Source organism: Peromyscus maniculatus, chromosome 18 (genome assembly GCF_049852395.1).
Source record: "Peromyscus maniculatus bairdii isolate BWxNUB_F1_BW_parent chromosome 18, HU_Pman_BW_mat_3.1, whole genome shotgun sequence".
NCBI lineage: Eukaryota > Metazoa > Chordata > Mammalia > Rodentia > Cricetidae > Peromyscus > Peromyscus maniculatus.
Genome location: NC_134869.1, coordinates 7,985,824 through 8,008,910, shown reverse-complemented (window position 1 = coordinate 8,008,910; position 23,087 = coordinate 7,985,824). Strand labels below are relative to the sequence as shown.

Sequence of the window (23,087 nt, the reverse complement as noted above, 5' to 3'; positions counted from 1 at the left end):
ATTCTTTAACATTGGTCTAGGGACCTGCAGAAATACACACTAAACAGAAAATAGAAGATTATGAGTGACCATGTCTGGGAAGCCGGCTTTATCCCCAGGCAAATCTGTGGCTGAGTCTCAGGTGGGGTGTGTATCATTGTAACTCTTTGCCTTCCTTTGGTGCAAAGCGCTGGGCTGGATGAAGCCAAAGGAAAAGTCATAGAATCTGGCATCCTGATGGTGTCAGAAGGCACAGCTCTCAGGGCAGGTGGAGGTCTGTGGGATGGTGGTTTTCTGTATCCTCTGATGACTGAGATACAAACCAGGCCCAGAGCTGCATTCGGCTTTGTGACCAAACCCTGCGTGGAGGCAGCACATCACATGCAGCCATCCTGTACTCCTGGGAGAACTTTCCTGAGATGCTGAAAGATTTACTGAGTCTGCGGAAGAAGGCCAGCGTGGGAATTCTCTGCCTGGCCAGAGGAGAAGCAGAGGGAACATGAAGCAGGGTATGCTGTGGCATCCCAGCCTGTAGAAACAAGCCCGGTGATACAGCCTGCGCATGCGCCTTTCAGGGATCTGATGGAACAAGAAAGTTCTGCCTCTGGATAGATTCCCATTCTCTGAAAGACTTTGGAAAACCTTTTGTGATTCATACATTGTGGTCATGAGAAGGTAGGGTTTCTTTGCAATCTCATGCTGAATGCAATGAAACACATTTTATTTTTTAAATATTATATATTAATTTATTTTCTATGTGTATGTGCATATGTGTTCATGCTCGTGGAGGCCAGAGGACAATTTACAGGAGTCGGTTCTCTCCTTCCACCATCTGGGTCTCAAAGAATCAAACTCAGGTCATCAGGTTTGGCTGGCAAGCCTCTTTGCTAAGCCATCTCAGTGGCTGAGAAAAGACATTCTTTTAAAAGCAATTCCATCTCTTTACTCTCATTGAATATCAGGTGGGTAAAGAATACCATGGACTGTGTCCCAGGACAGGGGCATGGCCTTTAATTCCCCATGTACGTGGTTGTTGGACAGTGGAGCCTCGAATGTCTCAGATGTATACATACCTATGCATCCAGTACACGAAGAGACTTCAAAGGAACATTCTGGAGGTTTGGGGCACTCTTCACTCGGTGACTTTTGCTGTTCCTGTGATACAGTGTACCAATGAAAGAAGAAAGGGTGTCTGTGCTCGTAGTTGGAGGGTGCAGTTTATCACAGTGGAGAAATCGGGAGGCCAGAGCTTGAAGCAGTTCGTCATGGTGCAGCCTCAGTCAGAGCATGAAGACAGATGAGTGTTCATGCTCAGAGAGCTTTGTTTCCACACAGTCCAGGAGCTTAGTCCAAGGATTAGTCCTCCACACCTAGGGTGAGTCTTCCCTCTCAATTAACATAACCTAGACAATCCCTTACAGGCCTGCCAGAGACTTGCCTCACTTGTGAGTCTATATCCTGTCAAGTAGACAACCCCTATAAAAACCACATCAATAGACTAGTTATTTTATTGCATTGGTATGCTCTTACATTTTTATAGTCTATTCAACAACAACAACAACAAAACCCAAGCTACTTAATAAAAATGAGTAAATGACAAGATTACTCTAAAATCCATATAGGATGAAATAGAGATACTCATTTGAAACCAGAAGCTGAAATACTCCAGGTTTTCCCACACCTGAATCTTACACTCATCTTAAAATTGATCCATTTCTGGGACAGTCTCCTGCTTTTCTCAGAGTTGCTGTAACATTGTTTGGACAGTGATTTCTAGAACATTAAAGCATTCCTCAAACGTTTCTGAGTCTTCCCAAGTGTTAAGCTTGCGAGTTCATAGGGCGTATAGGACGGCCCTGTAGCTGTGAATCTGTGAAGTCAATATCATTTCACGGCCCTGTAGCTGTGAATCTGTGAAGTCAATATCATTTCCAACCTCCTTTACTGATCACACCTTCACCTTCAAACTGTGGTTTCTCAGAGAAAAGGCAAGGGAACCCTGGTTTAAAAAAAAGAAGCCAAGTCATGACTCTTCTGTCCAGAACCGGAGCTTCCCGTCTCATCTTGAAAGCACAATCTTTCACTGGTTGTCAAGTCTCCACCAGATCTGGCTTGCCTCTGTTTCCCCTCCCTCCTGTCTTGAAGCTCCCATGGGACTCCAGTCACACAGGTCTCATCGTTCTAGGCCAGGTGACTCAGAGTGTTTGCATTTACCATATCTTCTGCCTGGAAAACCCCTCTACATATTCACACACCTGGGTTCTCATGCCCTCCAAGAAGAGGTTCAGCTGCCACCTTCCTGGTGAAGCTTTCATCATGCCACTAAAAATGTTAAATGACACCCGCAGCACTCTTGATCCCCCAATATAAATTTTGATGTTGTGTATTGCCTGAGCCTAACTTCTTGTATGTAAGCCCTGTGAAGCCTTTTTTTTTTTTTTGGCCAAGTTGTTGCTCACTGCTGTAGTTTCAGTACAGACTTGAATGCATGCATGTAGGAGGGACGCCCCAGCATGAATGTTTGTTGAATGAGAGACAGACAAAGAGTAGCATCTAAGTTGAATAAAGTATGTACTTGAATGGAAAAAAAAAAAGGAAAGGGATACATGAGACTGCTCCTAGGTATTATGAAGGAGAAGGTTTATTGTAGATATGTGGGAGAGCATAGCCAGAGGCTAAAACATCTGGGAGAGCCCAGAATGGACATGACCAGACTGAGGTGGGCCATGTGAGGAGATGGAGGAAGGGAAGGGAGAGAGGAGAGAGGGGAACCAGGTGCAGCAGACAGGAGGCCAAAAGGTACACAGATAGCACTCAACCAAAATGATTGGATTAAGGAAGGGTAGCTAGGAGAAGGGCAGCCCAACCCCAGGGCTGGAGAAGGTCAGGATAGCGGGCTGGGTATGCCAGCCAGGAGGACCCTTTAACAGGTAGGGACTGAGGGATGCCGGGAGAACCTGGTGGCCAGGTCTATTTTGATATGTTGTATAGGCACCTCAGCCGTTTGTCCCAGGTTTGAAACCTAGCAGTACTGAGGAGCACAAAGGAGTGAGTTGACGTTACGTGACATAGGAAAGACCAGATGTGACATTTGAGAATGCTATTAGCTGCCTCTGTGGAGATGCTGAGGAACACACACACGCTTTGGGGGGAATCTTGAGATGTTCATGCATCACTGATAGATTTAGAACTCGCTGTATTAAGAAAGGGTGAGGTTAGCGAGGACTTAGAATAGACTGCAGAAGATCCCTTAGACTAGACATGGGCCATGTGAACATCAAGGCAGGCTGAGGACACTCAAGGACACCAGGCCAGTTAAACACACTCAAGACTGAATACCATCTTCAGCTACTAGAAGATGCTGGAAGAAATCTTGCAAACAAATGCAGGGAGGAGAAACACCTTAGGTGTCTAGAAGCAACAAGAGACAGAGCACCGTGAAGAAGCCCAGCAGAGGAGGAAAGTGGGGTGCGACTGTCAAAACAGTGTGGAAATTCTCGGAAAGGACGAGCATGGCAGAAGGAATCGGTGAGAGGGAAGTCAGTGTGTTTACTGTTTCTGTTCTTAACTGACCTAGCGCACGCAGCAGGAGGAGACAGCATAGCATGGCCACCAGCAGCCTGAGACTAGGGTTAGGTTTCTGTCAGAAACTGGAAAGCTGCAGGCATTGTTACCACAAATACCTCTTCTCCTTCCTCCTCCTCTGCCATTTCTCCTACACCCCTGTAAATCTTCAGTAGCAATATGATGCCACATCACTTATCCTTTCTCTGGGGACATGTCTATGAACCCATCTTCAGGTTCTCATACTGCCTGTCGTAGTATGCTAGTGAGTCTACACCAGTGGTGTTTTATATTCTAGGTAGCCTTAATCTTCAGCCCTCACCCTTGAATCCCAGAGTGTCCATCATCCCTCTGACGTTCACTTGCTCTGGAGCTGTTCTTGATTTTCCAGTAGTTCTCCTAGGAAGTAATCAGTTTGACCTTCCCTGCCTCTGTGTTTTGAAGACCGTCAGGGAAAGAGGGAATCACAGTTTTAACAGAAGCATCAAGAGCTCAGATACACAGTACATGGTGCTGCCTTGCAGAAGTGCTTAAACTTAGAATAGACACAGGAAGAAAACTGTTAACAAACGGCCTGCAGACAAGAACAATGGCATATAAACATTCCAAGAGATAGGTTTAACTCTGAGTTGTGGTCCTCAGTAAGGTCAACGTGTTGTCTCAACTTCAGCTCGACACAGGAAGTCATTGAGGCTGTCAGCCACACTGCTAGACCAGAAGAGAGGATAACTGAGACAAGCAGAAATCAGCTCAAGAAGCAAAAATCAGAGCTGATGTGAGGTGGCACACGCCTTTGATTCCAGCACGCCTGAGGAAGAGGTGAGCAGATCTCTCTGAGTTCAAGGCCAGCCTGGGCTACATATCAACTTCCAGGCCAGCCAGGGCTACATAGTGAGACCCTGTCTCAAAGAAAAGGACAAGGAAGCGAATCAGGAATGAAGCATGCTCCAGGCATGGGATGTGAGGGTGATTCCTTTCAGATATTTATTTTTGAATGAAATATCTGATATGAGTCCTTCAGACCTTTAAGTAAAAATATGATGAGGCCAGGTGGCTTGTCTATTTCTCACTTTCCCCTCCATGATGGGTGGATGTTTAGAGGAACATCTGAATTTCAGGACACTATGAAAATTTATAAGAAAGTCTTGATTTGTGCACAGTTAAATGCCTTTGAGCAATGATTTAATATTCTTGTCATTACGACTTGGCTACAATGCATTCACAGTTCTTTATAAACTACAGAGTTACAAATACTAGTTCCTGCCTGGATCAAACAACGTGAATGTTGGTTTAACTCTTTGTAAAAATTCAGTTTGGAAGGAAGGGGCTGTCAGCCTTTTAAACTATGAACAGTTGCCCATCCTTTTCTGACCACTGGGGGTCACTGCTACATTATAAATATATTTCATAATTCCTCGACAAAAGTAATCAGTTAGGATTTACTTAGGACATTACAATCTATACATTGTGATTACTTGAAAATAATAGTTATTTTTGAGTAAATTTACTCAAAAATTTGAGTATGGTAATTTGAGGAGATTTTTCCTTAAAATGGATTATTATGAAATTCATATTAATATTTACATGCAAATATTCATCTATAAAGTGGAATTTTTATTATCAAAGCCTGTGTCCCTCAATATTTATAGGTCAACAGTAAAATTTCTTTGCATGGAATATCTTTGCAAAAGAGGACAGACCCTAAAAGGTAACAGAAATCAGTAAGAAGTGGAACATATTATCAAAGTTAGTGGCAAATATTATTTTGAGCATTTTGCAGTCATTCAGCCAATTAGTTTTTGTAAGACATCTGCATCCTCCAGAAATGATATCATCAGAGTCTAAGCAAGGAGAGGCTGTCCAGGGGAAATTAGGTGAACAGCACATGTTTAGTATACTGTTACGAGACAGGTGAAATGTACATGTATGTGTGCATACGAACGACACACACAGAATTACATGCATGCACATACAACATTATCTGACTTTTAGCAATGACTTCCTGTTCAGAATTTTGTAAAATCTCAGTTCACCCTCTTGGGAAGCTAGAAAATTTCCTTTTTCATATCCAGCGCTAAACACCTGGCTCAGAGATGGAGGCTTTCCCTGCTGTAAGGAGAGCAGAAGGCAGAGCAACAGGTTGGGATGTGGCTCCCAGAAGCTCAGATGCTCAAAGTCCAGCTGTAGCTCACTGTTTCTGTAACCTAGGGGAAGGACCTCATGAATCTTCTAGATTTCATATTTCCCAGATGTGTGGCATCTCAGGAGCCTCCCTTCTCCTGGAGGGGATATTTCAGCTCCAGGTAAATTACTAGGCAGAGCCTATGTTAGGCCATTTACATGGTCATATCTGGCACCCTCCCTTTTTACATGAAACCTAGCAGAAATGGGCTTTCTTGGCCAACTGACTTCTTTCATGTGTTAGCCTTGATGTAGTTCACTCTGGTCTCTAGTTTCCTGTCACATGCCTACAAGCCGTTACTGACAGGCTATCACCCCACAAGCCCCTAGTGGGACAAGAGTGAAACCTAAGAAACAGGTGTTGAGAAGTCTGTAGCAGAGGTGTCCATGATGCTCGAATGTCTGACTTAAACGCAAAAGGACAAGGACAGAAAACAGTGAGTAAAGCCAGCCTCCTTCCCCAGGAGTGGAGGCCATGAACGGAACAAAAGAAAAGCAGTGTGTACAGAACACCCCACGAAGCAGGGCTGGAGTATTCCTTGTGTTTCTAATGTTGAAAAAATTCAGTGTTTTGAATTACAATAATTGCTTTAAGTACATTTCCAGATTCACATTAATGCGTCTTTTGTACGACAAATGGGACCTAATGTTGGGCAAAGATGAGTGGATTCCCCAAACTGCCCAGTGCCTCAAAAGTTGCTGACATTCTGGATTTTCCAATTTGTGTGACTAGTATGATTCTCCCATAGAAATTTTATTCTTTTATTATTTTTAACAAATTCTCAGAGAGATGTTTAAAAACATGCAATTAGAATGTAAAATTTAAAAACATTTTCTGAATCACGTTCCTGCTTTGTGTTCAGGCCATCGGAGTTGGCCCCAACAAGTCACCTGTCCTCAATGAGTCCATTAAAAACACAGTTGATCACGAAAAGCAGAAAAAGGGGATTTGTTCCTTGAAGTCACATTGGGGGAAGGAACAAAGAGGTTCAGTGAGGTCTGAGTGTAAACAGGGGAGAGGTGCATAGCTAAGGTGACCCATCCTGATCAAGGTGACCATCATCACTGGCCTGACTGTGAAATGTCTTTCCAGTGACCAACTCACTTTGCCCTTTCTTTCTCTCACAGTAGGAGTCCTAGGGAAATTCCTTCAGAGGATCTCTACACAGGATGGTGACTCTGAGCCCTCCATGTCCATGTCCATGGCTAGTGAACTTAGTCCAGCCCAGTTTTGATTGGGTTTGTGTCAGATGGGTGACAGGTCAGTTTTCTCATCAAAAGAGTGTGTATTAGTTTCGATGTTGCCGTGTCTCTGTTTCCTGCTTCAAATGAGTCTCTTAACGATAAAAGGGAAACAATAACAACAAAAAGCCCCTAAGCTCTGCTGCATCTTCATCCTGACTCCACCAGATGCTATCAAGCAGCATGTACAGACAGCAGTCTGGAGGGCTCCAGGAAACCTTAGAGCTCCCCTGGGCCCTGGAGCTCATGGACTTGAATCTTCGTGCCACTGAGATCCATTCAGTAACTTCTGGGTTGCATATGGAGATTGCCTCTCAACAAAATCAATGCACAGAAACTGTGAATATCAGATTCTCTGTAAGCTTCTGAAGACAAAAGAAGCCATTGTAGCCAGGCTGTTAGAACCCTGTTGTCAGCCAGTGGGCGTCCCCACCACACTCACAGCTCTTTTAGGTCACAGCTATAAGGTCTGTTTGCCGAACTGGCAGTGACTAACATTCCACTCTTAAAAGGACCGGATTCACAATGGTGCAGCTGTCACCTGGGCAGTGATGTGATGTGAGACCCGGGGATACTACAGAAATCGAGAACGAAGATGCTGGATGCTCGTGGTAATTATAAGTGCGTCAAAATGCTCCCGTCAACCCGACTGAATGGGGATGCTTCTTTGGTGTTGACTTTTCTTCCTTTGCCAAGTAACAAAGAAATACTGTAGCTGGAGAAGGGTCCTGGATACTGATTGTTGGCCCAATGCCCCTCCTGAGGCTAATCAGGGAACTGTATATCAGACTACAGTTCCCTCGGGTCTCTCACCACTGCATTGCTCTTGGTCCTGCCACTGTGACTCCTAGATGGAGCCTTGACCCACCCCTACTGCTTGCTCAGCACCTGACCCGCCTCTCCCCAGCGTCTTTCCTCATCCCTCCTCTCCTCACCCTGGCATAAAACCCAGTGTTCCTTTTAGAGGCAGAAAGTGAAGCTCCAAGTTCACAGTTCACAGCTGAAATGGAAACCTGCCACGTGGCTGCAAAGACTCTCAAAGAAAGAGTGGCTGGAGACTTTGAGCCTCCTCCTCCTCCTCCTCACAGCCAGCCTGGGGGACACTGCCCCTTCTCACAGAGGACCACCAGTCTCGGTACAAAGTCCTTGGGAGTGTGTTAGGCAATCAGACTGCCTGCCATTTCCTTTGAAATCCTAAGCTCAAATTTTCCCTTGTGTAGCTAAAAAGTAGAATCTAATTTTTAAAAGGTCAGTCTGATTCCTCAAAACACAATTTGAACTAGGTCTCTGTTGAACTGATTTTAAACAATAGAAGAAGGGAACTGGTGTGCTGTGAACCGGAGTCACAGAAGGGATGGATGAAGCAAAGGATTTCTATTGTTCAAACGGAATTCAAACAATGCAAAATCATTTTAAGGGGGGCAGAAACCTCCAGGTATTCTGTGAGGTACTGCTCTCACAGCTGGAACAGAACACCTGATGCAAGCAACTTAAAGGAGGAAGGGTTTATTTCACCTCAGAATTTGAGGGTGTCATCCATCACAGCAGGGAAGACACAGAAGCAGGAGCTGGAGGCAGCTGGTCACATCTCCTTCACAGTCGGGAAACAGGGAGAGGCGAGTGCTGGGGTGGTGCTCAGTCCATGGGATGATGCTTCCCACCCCAATAGATTCCTAATCCAGTCAAGCCGGCAGTGTAGATTAACCATCACAAGGCTCCACATCTTTTTTTTTTTTTTTTAACTCACTCTGTAGACCAGGCTGGCCTTGAACTCACAGGGATCTGCCTGCCTCTGCCTCCCAAGTGCTGGGATTAAAGGCGTGTGCCACCACCGCCCAGTGCTCCATGTCTTCTTTTTGTGGTCATTTTCACTGCATCTCCAGTTGAACTGCCCTGCAGACGACACAGCAGGCATTGAACTGCACATGTGCCCACACCCCACGATGAAGGAAGAAGAGAGTTTTGCTGACTCGTGTCTCTTCAGGTTCTTCCTTGACCCTTAACCTTTCAGAGCTGCTTGAGAAGAGCAAGAAGTGACTCTTCTCGGCTTCAGGGTAATTTTCACTTAGCCACCTGACCATGTGTTAGAGATTATCTGCATTAGTTGTTATTTGTTACACAAGCTGTGTGACTTGTGAAGTCATTGTGGTATCAGATTACACATGTGTGTAGTACCTGTGTAGACATTTCTTCCAACCAGAAACTTAATAATATTACACATTCTATATTAAAATCCTATGCACATATTGTAAAATATAATAGTTATCTTAGCAAATTCAAAATCTCCAGTTTTAACTTTCTTAGATGTAAATTTTAGGTTTCATCAGTGATGTCAACAAATACCATGCTATTCTGGTATATGCCAAGCTGGGCAGGAGTCATTAAATTGAAAGCCATTATAAGACCCGAAGATGTAATAAAAGCTTATAGCTGACTTGTGTTATAGGCACTGCTATTTGGGCAGTTGGTGAAAAAACCTGCTGCTTTCCTGAATGTTCTATACTCACAATCCTTTTGCTCTCTACATGCCTGGCCCACCTTCTTATCCTTCCCTAAACATGGGAAACATGAGAGAGAGCAGCAGAAATCCGGGAGGGTTCCCAACCAGTACATTTGAGTGTTAGATCTAGATTTGGAGACTAGATCTGAGGAGAGAAGCATGAGATTAGAATGTCACCTGGGATAAAGTCAGTGTTAGGGTTAGGGTCAGGGTTAGGGTTAGGGAGGAAAGCAAAGGCTGCTGGGAGATCTCACCAGGTGGCCTGCACCTCCTGTCAAGTTCTGATGGGCAGGCTGCCACAGAGAGCACTCAGGAGTTCTCCTGACGCCATTAACATGTGTTGTCCATTGTTTCACTTGCTCTTCCTATCTCTTTTGTTATCTTGCAGGAATTATTCTATACTGCAGCATGTTTCCCAGACAACCTATGATCTGCCTTCAATTATCATTTTTTTAAACTGCATTCTGAAATGGGAAAGAACTAAAATTTAATTTGTTTTCTGGTGTTCTTGTTGTTGATTTGTTTTGTTTTTTGAGATGGGCGTGGTGTGTAGCCCAAGCTAACTCTGATCTCTTAATCTTCCAGTCTCAACTTCCCTAGCTCTGGGATTATAGTTACCACCCCGGACTCTCAATATGCTTTTATGTCATGCATTCCTTTGCTTCTTTAATTTGAGACCACATTCTTTGTGTACTGCATGGTGTGTGTGTGTGTGTGTGTGTGTGTGTGTGTGTGTGTGTGTATCACCTGGGAAGAGGGTCTTGACTAAGGATTATCTGTAGGAATGTCTACCAGAGATATGTTTAACTAAATTAATTCACGTGGGAAACTCAACCCACTGGGAGTAGTGCAATTCCCTATGCAGGAGGTTCTGAACTCTCTGAAGTGGAGAAATTGAACTGAGCACAAGCAAGCTCCTGACGGTGGATATGACGTGACCAGCTGTCTCATGTCCCTGCCATTGTAACCTCCCTGCAGTGACAGGCTGCAGCCTGGAATTATTAAATAAGCCCCGAAAATAAACCCTCTTCCCCCTCCATTGTCTTTTGTCAGGGTGTTTTATCACAGCAACGGTAATGAGACTAGAACAGGAACTTTTTTTTTTCAGCACTTTTTGAAACCCCGATAATCTTCCTGCTTCCCACTCAAGAGCAGATGAGCTTTTCAGAGGTGAACACGTGCAGGTTGATATTTAGGGGTCGTTCCTGGATCTGCAGCCTCAATACCCTAAGTGATGCCCCAGAACAGCAGACAGGATTTCTTCCTAGAGTCTGGTTGGAATTAACCTCAGAATGAGAGAAGCCTGTTAGGAAACAATGCTCTGTTGTTGCAACTAGTGATTCAGAACTAGGGACAGTCCAGGCTCTGCTGCTTCTAAAATAGCTCAGATACCCAAACATGCCCAAACATTAACCTGAATGAAAACAGACAAATAAATCAATAAATAAATAACATGTGTGTGCACGTGCGCGCGCGCACGCGCGCACAAACACACACACACACACAACCAGTTCCAGCTGCAAATCCTAGGGCTGATGGCAGCAAACTGCTTCTTCCTGCCTAGCTCAACAGACTGACCCCATGCTCCAAGAGCTCTTTGTTGTAGTAATAAGTAGAGAAGTGAAGGGGCCGCACTTTCAGAATCCACCCTGGGGTTATCAGGGAAGAAACAGCTCTTCTGTTAAAGCCACGGGGCGTGGAATCAGAAGCCATTAAGAGTGTCCTTGGCTCTGCTTTATTCTTACTCAGTCATCCTAAAAATGCCCCTTCCCACAGCGCCTGGCTTGGGTTTCCCCCATGGGCTATTAGGAAGGCTTTGTGTCTACAGTGATTCTTGCAGGGATCTGTCTTTTTGCAGTCTCAATTCCAGTGAAAGCTACTCTTGTAACAGAAACAGACAAGATAATGGGTATCCTCACCCACCATCAGATGCTCTGTTATGTGTGTGCCGTAGGGTGGGGGTGGAGTTGACTCCATGCATGTGTATTTTAATGCATGTACAGGTCAGAGAACAACTTCCAGTACCATTCCTGAGACATCAGCACTGTCCAGTTTTGGTTTGGTTTGGTTTTGACAGGGTCTCTGGCTTAGTTTCTTTTCTACTGCTGTGAAGAGACAGCATGACCAAGGCAACTTATGAAAGAAAGAATTTAACTGGAGGCTTGCTTACAGTTTCAGACAGAGTCCATGACCATTATGGCAGAGAGCATGGCAGCAGACAGGCAGGCAGGCAGGCATGCTGCTGGAGCAGTTACCTGAGAGCTTACACATTAAGGCAACAATCGTGAGGCAGAGAGAACAAACTGGGATTGGTGGGGGCGTTTGCAACCTCAAAGCCACCCCCAGAATCACACCTCCTCCAACAAGGCACCACCTCCTAATCCTTCCCAACCAGTTCCACCAACTGGGAAGGAAGGGTTCAGATATGTGAGCCCATGAGGACCATGCTCATTCAAGCCACCACAGTCTCTCACCAACCTGGAGCTTACCAAGGAGGCTAACTGGCCAGTGAGCCCCAGGGACCTGCCTGCCTCTGCCTCCCCAAGTTTTACACCACCTTGAAAATAAAGGACAAACTCGGGCCCTCATGCTTGCAGAGGCAGGACTTCACCGTCTGAGCTGTCTCCTATCCGTAGTCCTCAGATCGCCTTGACTCTATATCCAGGGCCCCCTGCAATCTTGTGATGTGATGTGAGCAGCCAAACAAAGCCAGTTTCTGGATGGTTAGCATGACAGGAAGCCTGTTCAGTCCATTCAACTCCGCTCACCCGCTGTGTGGACATCATCATTACAATCTTCACGGTTCCCTCAGAACCTGTGCTGCTTGGGTCAGCCTCACACAAATTACTCTTTCAAGCTCAGGGAAGGCACCTAAAGAGCCACCACCCAGCCCAGCCTTTTGTAGCTCCTATTAGGAGCCCTTCTAGTCACAGGAGGTGTTAACCAACAGGGTCTTGCTTTAGAAGGATTCTAGAGTTAAGGAGAAAACTGCTGTGCAAGCACAAAGACCCAAGGCCCAAGTCAGATTCCCAGTTATACATAAAAACATTCCAGAAGCTGCAACCCTAGACCTGGGGGTGGGTGTGGGGGGGTGACACATCCCTGAAGCACATTATCCAGCCAGGCTAGTTCAGTCAGTGATCCCCAGGTCTCAAAAATCAGTGTAGATGGCTCCTAAGGAATAACACTCCCAGTTGACCTCTGTGACCTCCGAACTTGGCGCGCGCGCGCACACACACATATGCAAAGAAATGTTTTCACAATAGTGTTAAAGTCCCAGAGTCTGCCAAAGAGATGAGGACCTCTGACCTGAATGTTGGATACCATCACGGAATTGGGGGCCCTTGCTGCCTTCTGAGTTGGAGTGTACACATGCACTCTGCTTACGATTTTGATGCTGTTGTACACATCTGGAATGCACCAACTTCAGAAAAATCATCTCACCTAGAAACTGAAGTTCAAGGATGGTTCTGAAGATGGCTGTGAAACCACTTGAGTTCTAAGAGAGTACCAGGGGTTCCCCATCCCGTGGTTTTTATACCATTATTGTTTTCGAGGAAACCATGATCCTCTCAGCATCTAGTGCAAATCAGCACTGACAAGTAGCAATACGATTTTCTCCCACTTTCTGTTACAGTAACTACTCCAACTTGGGGCTTTTTACCGGGGGCAGGGCGGGGGGGGGGAATTAATCACAGTATTTTTTGGTTCCTTACAAAGAAAAATTTCATTGTCTCCTGAAACAAATATATGACAACCCGGGGGATAAATATGAAATGGTTTATCACAATTCCCCAAAACAACCAGCATGTCCCAGAGAAGGTCTTCAGTGTTGGACAGTAGGCAGAGAACAGCAGAACCTACCTAAGGTCACTTGAGGTAGTCAGATATTGTTCATGTCAGGGCAATCCCATCACCCACCGAGTTTGAGCATCTCTTTTAACACTACAGTTTAGGGGGATTTGTTTTGATAATTAGGTCTCTGATGGTAACACTCGTTATTATTCGGAAAGCCACACTTGAATGGTCCTTCCTTCTAAACCCTCCACTGGCACAGGAGAGCTCTGGGTGTAGGTTCTGGAAAGACACTAATCTCTGCATCTTGTCGAGAATATTCTAAAAAAACACCATGTCCTTCCCACCCGATATAAAAGTAGTGAGACAATGGACTTCAATAAACTAGAGTTTTCCTCGCGAGCAGGTCGAGACTGAAGGAAGGCTGGAGTCCGCCAGAGAGAGTGCTTGTCTCCACAGAAGGGTGTCCACACAGAATGACAACATGTTAGCGCAGGAGAGACTGAGGTACAGACAGTGAGGACAGATAGGACCATGCCTTGATGGGTTGGCTGTTACCTCCCGACCTCTTTAAGCCTAAGCTCCACATCAGGACCCTATGGATAGACTGGAGAGTCTCTAGACTTGGTTTTCCTCCCCAGTGTGACCACCTTGAATACATCTCTTTTTTTATACTGTGCTGATGTCTAAGGGGTGGCTGGGAGACTTGTCTGCTGTGGGGGGCTGCCAAGCCCAGACTCTGGCCAGCACCCTGTCTCCTCTTGAATGAACTTTACCCTCTAGTGCCCTGTCATGTGTCACACACACTAGCCACCATGGTCAACTGCGTCTGGAGAACTGGTACCATAACCTTAGAAAGAATCCCCAGCCATGAGCAACCCACACAGGCTGAGTTTTTGTCATGGACTCGTTTAGTTTTGTTAAAACCATTGAAGGAAAGAGAGAAAAGCAGGAAGGAGCGGGGAGGGAGGGAGGGAAGGAGGGAAGGAGGGAGGGGGAAGAAAATGAAAGTGAGAAAGGAAGAAGGGAAGTCCCCTATGTTAGAAGAGAGACTAGGTTCAGTGCTCTGTGGTCCCTTGTTGATTTTGAGGTGGATGCTGACATATTATAGTATAGTAGATGGAGAATAATACTGGCTATAAGAAAATATCTGATCCGGGCAGTGGTGGCACACGCCTTTAATCCCAGCACTTGGGAGGCAGAGGCAGGCGGATCTCTGTGAGTTTGAGGCCAGCCTGGGCTACCAAGTGAGTCCCAGGAAAGGCACAAAGCTACACAGAGAAACCCTGTCTCGAAAAACCAAAAAAAAAAAAAAAGAAAGAAAGAAAGAAAATATCTGAGTCCACGTATCTGTCCAGTCCTTAGTAGAACCCTGGGTTGTTCATTTATAAACAGTGATGACAATGGTTCACAAGAAGGGTAATAGTAAGGATCAAATGAGATAATAATTGCAAAGTACAAACAAATATGGTTATAACAGAAAGACACAGGAACTAGAAAAAATCCTGGCCTCTGTTTCTAAAGAAATCACAGACAACTTTGGCAGACAAGTTACTTCTAAGTAACAGAAAGGTACACAGCATCCCCCAGGCGCCTTAATATCAACAGAAAAGGTCCCTGTAAGTCGATATTGCTTGTTGATGCTACATTAACAATAACACAGTGTAATTGGTTTTACTCTTTCTCTATATAACTGTTTCAGGAGGCTGGATTTATTTTACATCAAAATCCAAATAACCATGTGTCAGTGGACTAGAAAGATCCTACCGAAAATTCAGTGTGTGCTGTTGCATAGAAAACACGTCTATATTCCAGGGGAACTTGTAATAAGTGAGAGGACATGTTTATTATTTTTGTCATCTATGTGAAACTGAGCTTTTTCTAAAATTCCAAGCCAAAGTAGAGTTTGATAGAAAACAGCGGTTGAAAACCCTTCTGAGATTTTTTTCCATCCCAGAGTTCCTTGTTTTGATTTTCAGAGATATTATCATTTTGATCCTTGTGGCCAGGAGATTTGGAAGTGTGCTTTACTTCTGAATCATTTTCACTCACCAGTATTCAAAACTGAAAAAGAGAATATGCTTGAATAAACATAAGAGGAAACAAAGACAGTCTCCATGCACTCAGAAGAACCAGCGAAGGGTGGCCTTTGCTGTATTACGTGCTCTGACACATCAGCCACACTTAGCACTTAATGCAGACACAGCTCATAAACTCCACATTGGTAAGCACCAATTTCATTTTTTTTTAACTTCAAAGATTATGTGAGTATGTGTGAGGGTTCATGCACTAGTGTGCAGTGTGTCAGAGGCCAGAAGAGGACATTCAATTCCCTGTGGCTGGAGTTACAGGCAGTTGTGAGCTGCCTGAAATGGGTGCCGGGAACTGAACCCAGGTCCTCTGGAGGAGCAGCAAGTTCTCTTAACCAGTGAGTCATCTTTCCAGCCCCATCAATTTTATTTTAAAATTGTGTGAACTCACTCCACACTCACACATTTATTTCTCAACGTGCATTCTGAATTTATTTCTTTGTCAACAAGACCCAGATGCATGTACTTTTGGATACCATCTTTAGCTGATCTATAACATAAGCAATAGCTATTCACCTTGGCCATCTCCGAGGAGCCTCCTGCTGATTCCGTCTTCTCTGCCCAAATTGCCTTCTGAATCTCAGATTCCTGTCACCACAGTCTTTTCAGATACCCCTTCGGTGCTGCGGCATCTGCTTTGGGTCATATCCATGGCTTCTCCACGACAGAAGATTGTGTTTCTGCTCATGGTGGGGGGCCCTTTATAGGGCCACAAGCATGTAGCGGGTCGGGCACTGGTGGAGTGCACTAGACCCCACTCAGGCAGCTGCCCTGGGCTTGCTCAATGCCGGAGCTTCTACTTTGCCTTCCACGGAACAGCGCGGTTTGGAGCAATCCGCTAGGCGAACTTGCTCAACACACCAAACCCAGCTTCAGATTCGCAATCAGCCCATTTACTCCAAGGCCCGGGAGCGGCCAGGAGCTTTGGAGAGGTTTCTAAGCTGTGTGTGGTAACTCTGTCCTGTAGTCCCCGACCTCTTAAAATGAAGATGAGCCACCGCTGCAAGTTCAAGCCTGGGCTACATAGTGCGATCATCTCAAGGAAAGAGCAGATAGCAAAAAACAAAGCCCGAGCCTCCACACACGTCATCTCAGCCTCCTACAGTAATAGTGGCTGCTCTGATTCTGATGGGGGTGGTCACAAACTCTGTATGTGAATCTTTTCCAGGTGATGATGTCCTCAACATCACAGAGTCAGACCACAGGACCAACACAACACTTCACACCTCAGGAAGGCAGCCCACACCCACGGCTCTATCAGAGCCTACTACTGTTATCCTGAAAAATCAACCAGAACACCTGCCTCTACCTGGTGGATACCAGGATAACAATTTCCTTTTGCTTTGGAAGGACTAGTGTAAGGCCAGGAATATGCCTCAGCCAGGAGAAGCAATGGCCATGAAGTCTGACTCCCTGAGTTCCATCCTTGAGGTCAACACAGTGGAAGAAGAGTGATGTGGTATGAACATGTGTGAGCAAACAACACACACACATACACACACACACACACACACACACACACACCATAAATAAGTGTAATTAAAAAAGAGAAAGAAAGAAAGGAAGGAAGGAAGGAAGGAAGGAAGGAAGGAAGGAAGGAAGGAAGGAAGGAAACCTGATGAGCTCCAGGCCCTTAATGGGCCCCAGCATCTACAGAAGGCTCTGCCCTCTGCAGGGCGTGTGACTTACCATTGGTGGCCCTGTTCCAGCTGCTTCTTCATCAGGCCCTACATACCCAGTAACACCTCTAATGTTGACCCTTGTGATTCCCTTGGGAAGCCTGGAGATCTCTTTCCCTCTAGGTGCATTTTGTCAGGAGGTGGCCCGATGCAGAAGAAAATTTCTACCTTTCTCTCTTTTGAGGCAGGAGTGGTGGTAAATTGTTTCTGCTATTGTACACTGAATAACATAGAAAAGAAAGAATCCAGCTGAGCAGTGGTGGCATACGCCTTTAATCCCAGCACTCAGGAGGCAGAGGCAGGTGGATCTTTGTGAGTTTGAGGCCAGCCTGGTCTACAGAGCGAGATCCAGGGAAGGTGCAAAGCTACACGGAGAAACCCTGTCTTGAAAAACCAAAGAGAGAGAGAGAGAGAGAGAGAGAGAGAGAGAGAGAGAGAGAGAGAGAGAGAGAGAGAGAGAGAAAATCCATGGTCAGAGACTCTCCACCACATCTCTGGGGTGCGTCCACCTTCTCCCTGCAGAGATATTTATTGGGCCTGAGAGTTGTCTTTGAGGTCATCACCCAGTTTAGCCCGCAGCAACTGACAGCCTTCTCCAGGCATCCTCTTGGCATTCAGGGGTCACTGGTGTAAATTAAACAACGGTGCATCAGCATCCATCACCCCTGCATCTTAGACCTTCAAGGGTGACACCAGAACCCTCCACCAGCTCTAGGTGTGGTATTAGTTCGGACTTCCAGTTTTAGAGAGGGTGGTTGGTACTTTCACAGGCCTCAACTGGATGCTCGCACCAAGTGCTGAGGATGTCGGCTTCAATTACACACAAAAGAACTCAGCTTTAATTCTAAATCCTCTACTTAAAACACCAAATGTCTTTGTATTGCACCGAGTGCTCCAGATGGCTAACCGCGTTTCAATTATGCTGAATTCTGCTTCTCCTCAAGAGTTCTTTCCCCCTGCGCACACAGACTTTACATTAAAAAACTACTGCTTGTGCATCGACGGTTGCAGGCTACTATATTCTTGTATGTAAATGTGGGTATTCTTTAGATAGGGAAGAACATAAGGGAATCCAAAGCCTTAACAACACATTGGTACAGATTTTAAAACACATCTGAGGATGTGATCGATTCTGATAAGATCTTATTAAGTTCTCGTCTATCATCAACCAACTTCCTTTTGAAAAGACCTTACTGTCTTCTCATGGTTTTGCTAGTTCAGTCCTCCATCTACCACGTCCATTTCCAATTGTAATCATAGAAAAAATCCAGATAGTGACTTTCTCAGGGCACCTCATGTGCTTTTTAAAACAATTCGTACATCCCACACAGTGAAACCATTTGCATACATTAACTCGTTCCGAAAGGAGTTAAAGTGGCATTTTTAATGAGTGCTAAGAAAAGCTCTGATTTCAGTCCATCTTACATGCTTACCTTGGGCGGCTTACAGGGCCTGGTATTTGAAACAAAGCAATCTCCTCACCTCTTCTTCTCTCCTTTCATCAGCTAAGCTCGTCTTAGACATCAAAAACAATTGTGACAACAGACACTTGTAATAGCTCGTCAGCTAACACTGAAATAATGCGGGAGTTGTGAACAGCATTTACATCAGAAAAAGCAACTTCCCATTGATATCTTCATGCTCAGGCTCCCTATGCTCCTGCCATGGTTAAGCTTCCTGCCTGCCTCCCTGTGGAAGCTTCTGCAGGCGCTGCTCCAGGCCCCAGGGCTTCTGCTTTGGCTGTTCTTCATGTGCTGGAGCACCTGCTGCAATTGCTGCTGCCACATCCCCAATGGGACTGGAGCTGCCCCTTCTGCAGTAGCTCTGAGAGTCATTACTGCTCCGGCACCACTGGAATTCCTCTGCCACACAGCTGTGCAGCTGTTGCTGTTGTCCCACACCACTGGTGCAGCTGTTGTTGCTGCTGCCCCACACCACTGGTGCAGGTGTTATTGGCACACCAACCGCTTCCATTTCTACCCCAAATGCTGTTTCAGAGCCAGGCTGGCTGCTCTCTGAGCTGCTCTTCCGAATATGCAAATGTGTGCTTCCCTCCTGTTTAAGAAGCAGGAGTCCTTTCCTAAGAGGATCTTTGCTAAGATGCCCTGGGTGCTATTTCATCATCACTGCTTAAGTTCTGATTCACATGTTTTCCCCCCAAGGATTTTCCTTAAACTTTTGAGAATTATTTACACTATAAATGGATGTCCACGTAAGGGATTCTCATGTATAGTAACATTTGAGAATGAATCAAATTAAAACATTTGCACACAAAAGACAAATATTTTTCTAAACTTTAAATTTTGCTTTGTTTAAATTGAATATATCTACTAAAAACATATAGATTAAAGAATAAGAGGCCTTGATTTAAAAAATTGGAGAAAAGTATTTTGTTAAGTTTCAGAAGTCAGGATTTTAGCAATTGCGTTCCTCATTCACTTGACTAAAATCATACTTCCATGTTTAAATCATTTTTGTTTGTAGCTCATTCTAAAAGAACTTCAAGTGATATTTGTAATCTATGCTACAAACACATACAAATAAAAAGCAATAGCAATATGTGACAAATACAAAGAAAATAGCAGCTAAGCATTTTCCTGACATAGTTATTAAAAACAAAAAACAAAAAACTGCAGTCGGAATGTGCAGTTGTCTAGAGTGACGGCTCAAGCCTAGCCCCTCCCCTTTCTAGAGTATGCTCAAAGCAGTTACTTTTTTCTCTCTGTGTCTCCATTTCACCATCTGCAAGATGGTGCCAGCAACAGAACTTTTTTCTAAGCATCATTTTAAGTTTGAATGAAAGAGCATAAGTAGCCATCTGTTGTTACTGAATGCTAGTTTTTATTGTCTCAAGAATAGTAACATATTATTGCTCAATGATCTTGTTCAATAAGTGCATAGTAACTGCTTACTAACTACTAGTATAACTAGAAATGATGTTAAAAATCAGTGAGTAATTGCATTTCCTGAGTGAGCTCTACAAATATGGTATCTAAGTAGTCAAATGGCCAGGGCCTCTGGGGGAGAAGAGTTTCTGGAGAGCAGAGATTATAGTCGCACGGGGTGGATCTGGTTTAAAACAGGAAGGAAAGGAAAAAGGCAGTGATCACAGTAACACAGAGTGAGCCTGCACCCAAGCAAGAAGGAAAGACAGGCATTTGAAGTGACTGCAGCCTAGACCTGGGTGCAGAAGAGAACCTCTTAATGAAGCTGGTGTCCGCTTAATTACATAATGATGCTCCATATTAAATTATTGAAAAACAAGAAAGAACAAAGATAGGCATCTTCTAGCAGATGTCACATTATGGAGACCAAGAAATCAATTTCATTTCACACAGGTCAAATAATCCAAGAAATCCCTCTCTAAATCTAACACTGCCTTAGGTTGCTTTCTGCTTCTGTGATATCAAATAAAAGCAACTTGGGGAGAAAGGGTTTATTTGGTTTACACTTGCAGGAACAGGTCATCACTGAGGCAGGTCAGCAGTACCTGAAGCAGAGGCCATGTAGGAAAAATGCTGACTGGCTTGCTCCCTCCTGCTTGCTCAGCTGCCTTTTTTATACAAGCCAGGATGGCCTGGCTAGGGGTTAGCACCTCCCACAGTGGGCTGGGCCCTACTATATAGGTTAGCAATTAAGAAAATGACCCACAGATATACCCAAGGGCCAATCTGATGAAGGTAGTTGTGGTGGTATTGTGTTCCCCAAAATATTGTGCATGCTAATAAACTTATCTGGGGTCAGAGAAGAGAACAGCCACAATATTAAACATAGAGGATAGGCAGTGGTAGCACATGCCTTTAATCCTAGCATTCCAGAGGCAGAAATGCCTCTGGATTTCTGTAAGTTCAAGGCCACATTGGAAACAGCCAGGCATGATGACTCATGCCCTTAATCCCAGAAAGTGAGCCTTTAATCCCAGGGAGCTATGGCAGAAAGCAAAAAGATACATAAGGCATGAGGACCAGAAACTACAAAGATTTGGCTGGTTAAGCTTTCAGGCTTTCGAGCAACAGTTCAGCTGAGATTCATTCTGGATGAGGACTCAGAGGCATCCAGTCTGAGGAAACAGGATCAGTGGAGGAATCGGCAAGGTGAGGTAGCTGTGGCTTGTTCTGCTTCTCTGATCTTCCAGCATTCACCCCAATAACTGGCCTCAGGTTTGATTTTATTGATAAGAACTTTTAAGATTCATGCTACAGATAGTTCCTCAGGAAAGGTCCCTCTTCCCACTTGGGTCAAGTTCTACCATAAACAGTAAAAGCTTCTGTGGGATAAATAATGAGTCAGTGAAATCAACTGGAAACACCGCTCAATGTGCAGTCTTCTAGGTTTTCTGACAACAGACTAAGGTCCATATGCTGCAGGTATGGATTTGAAGTAGGGCTGATTGATGCCACAGTACTCAACAGTATTCCAGGGAGTGAACAATGGGGTGAGATTGAGGACCAGGAGGTCACAGCAAACTGTTCACAATAAAAATGAGAATAAGACTCTAATGCAACCCCTCTGGTTTTGAAGTCTCTGGCTATTGCTTACAGACAAGCAGACTCTAACCCAAGGCCAGGGTTGGGAGTACAGCCAGTATCTTCCTGTCTCTGTCTTCCATCTCACCATGAAACTGGAAATGCTAAGTGGTTTCCACCCTCTGCTGAAACAACCCAAGGGAGCTCTTCGACGTTGGCTTTGTCTAAAGGCTGAGAGGATGAAATCTGTTTCAGTTGACTCCCATGGCTGTGCTAACCTTTTATCTCAAAGCAGCAATAGGGAACAAACTTCCAAAAGGAACCAAGTGATAAGTTATGGACTGCACAAAGGCATCCCTGCCCAGATCCAAAAAGATACCAACACTTCCTTTCCTCATTACTCTGCATAGCCTCAGACAGTCTTTATTTCTCGTCGAGATTTCCCAGGTCTGAAGCCAACTATCTAATTCTTGATTCTCAGCTCGAGAATATGAGAAAATAGAGGAAAGTGTAAGAAATAAGCCCAGTAGGGGGTCTCAGGTATTGACTGAGTGTCCTAAGGGAATGTGGGGAAATAGGCCCACCTCTTCTCTCTGTTTGTTCCCTGATCACTATGAGGGTAAGTGGCCCCCTCTACCCTGTCTTTATTTCTTTATCACTATAGGGGAAGTGGTCCCTTATCCCTGTCTTTATTTCCTTATCACTATGAGGGGAAGTGGTCTCCTCATCCCTTGCTTTGTTCCCTGGTCACTGTGAGGGGAAGTGGTCTCCTCATCCCTTGTTTTGTTCCCTGGTCACTGTGAGCAGAAGTGGTCCCCTCATCCCTTGCTTTGTTCCCTGGTCACTGTGAGGGGAAGTGGTCTCCTCATCCCTGTCTTTGTTCCCTGGTCACTGTGAGGGGAAGTGGTCCCCTCATCCCCGTCTTTGTTCAGTGGTCACTGTGAGGGGAAGTGGTCCCCTCATCCCCGTCTTTGTTCAGTGGTCACTGTGAGGGGAAGTGGTCTCCTCATCCCTTGTTTTGTTCCCTGGTCACTGTGAGCAGAAGTGGTCCCCTCATCCCTGTCTTTGTTCCCTGGTCACTGTGAGGGGAAGTGGTCTCCTCATCCCTGTCTTTGTTCCCTGGTCACTGTGAGGGGAAGTGGTCTCCTCATCCCTGTCTTTGTTCCCTGGTCACTGTGAGGGGAAGTGGTCCCCTCATCCCCGTCTTTGTTCAGTGGTCACTGTGAGGGGAAGTGGTCTCCTCATCCCTTGTTTTGTTCCCTGGTCACTGTGAGCAGAAGTGGTCCCCTCTTCCTTCTGTCCATTTCTTGGTCGCAGTGAGGCGAGCATTCCATTACACTCTGTGCTTCCTGCTGCCATGCGTACCAAGCACATCCAAAAGCTACTGACCAATCATCCACAGGCAGGCCTCTCTACAGCTACATGTTTGTGTCTTCACAGTGTCTGGGTTTGTTGCCACAGGCCTTTGGTGGTGTGATGGGCATGTGCCTCTGCAACGTGTCTGCATGATACAAATCCCATTTACAGTTAGGCTCCTTATCATCTCTTCCACCGCTAACAGGTCTGTATTCATTAACAGTTAGCCTACAGA

At 45.2% G+C, this 23,087-nt stretch overlaps 1 protein-coding gene across 1 annotated transcript in view; it reads right to left on the bottom strand.

Annotated features, from left to right (window-relative positions):
- Positions 1 to 6,472: 6,472 nt before the first annotated feature.
- Positions 6,473 to 23,087, bottom strand: part of LOC143269235 (protocadherin Fat 4-like) — a 31,525-nt gene continuing 14,910 nt past the window's right edge. Inside the window, exon 2 of the mRNA XM_076554298.1 lies at positions 6,473 to 8,859. Within this exon, the coding sequence (XP_076410413.1) occupies positions 8,779 to 8,859 (81 nt within the window). The 3' untranslated portion in view covers positions 6,473 to 8,778. The remainder of the gene's footprint in view (positions 8,860 to 23,087) is intronic.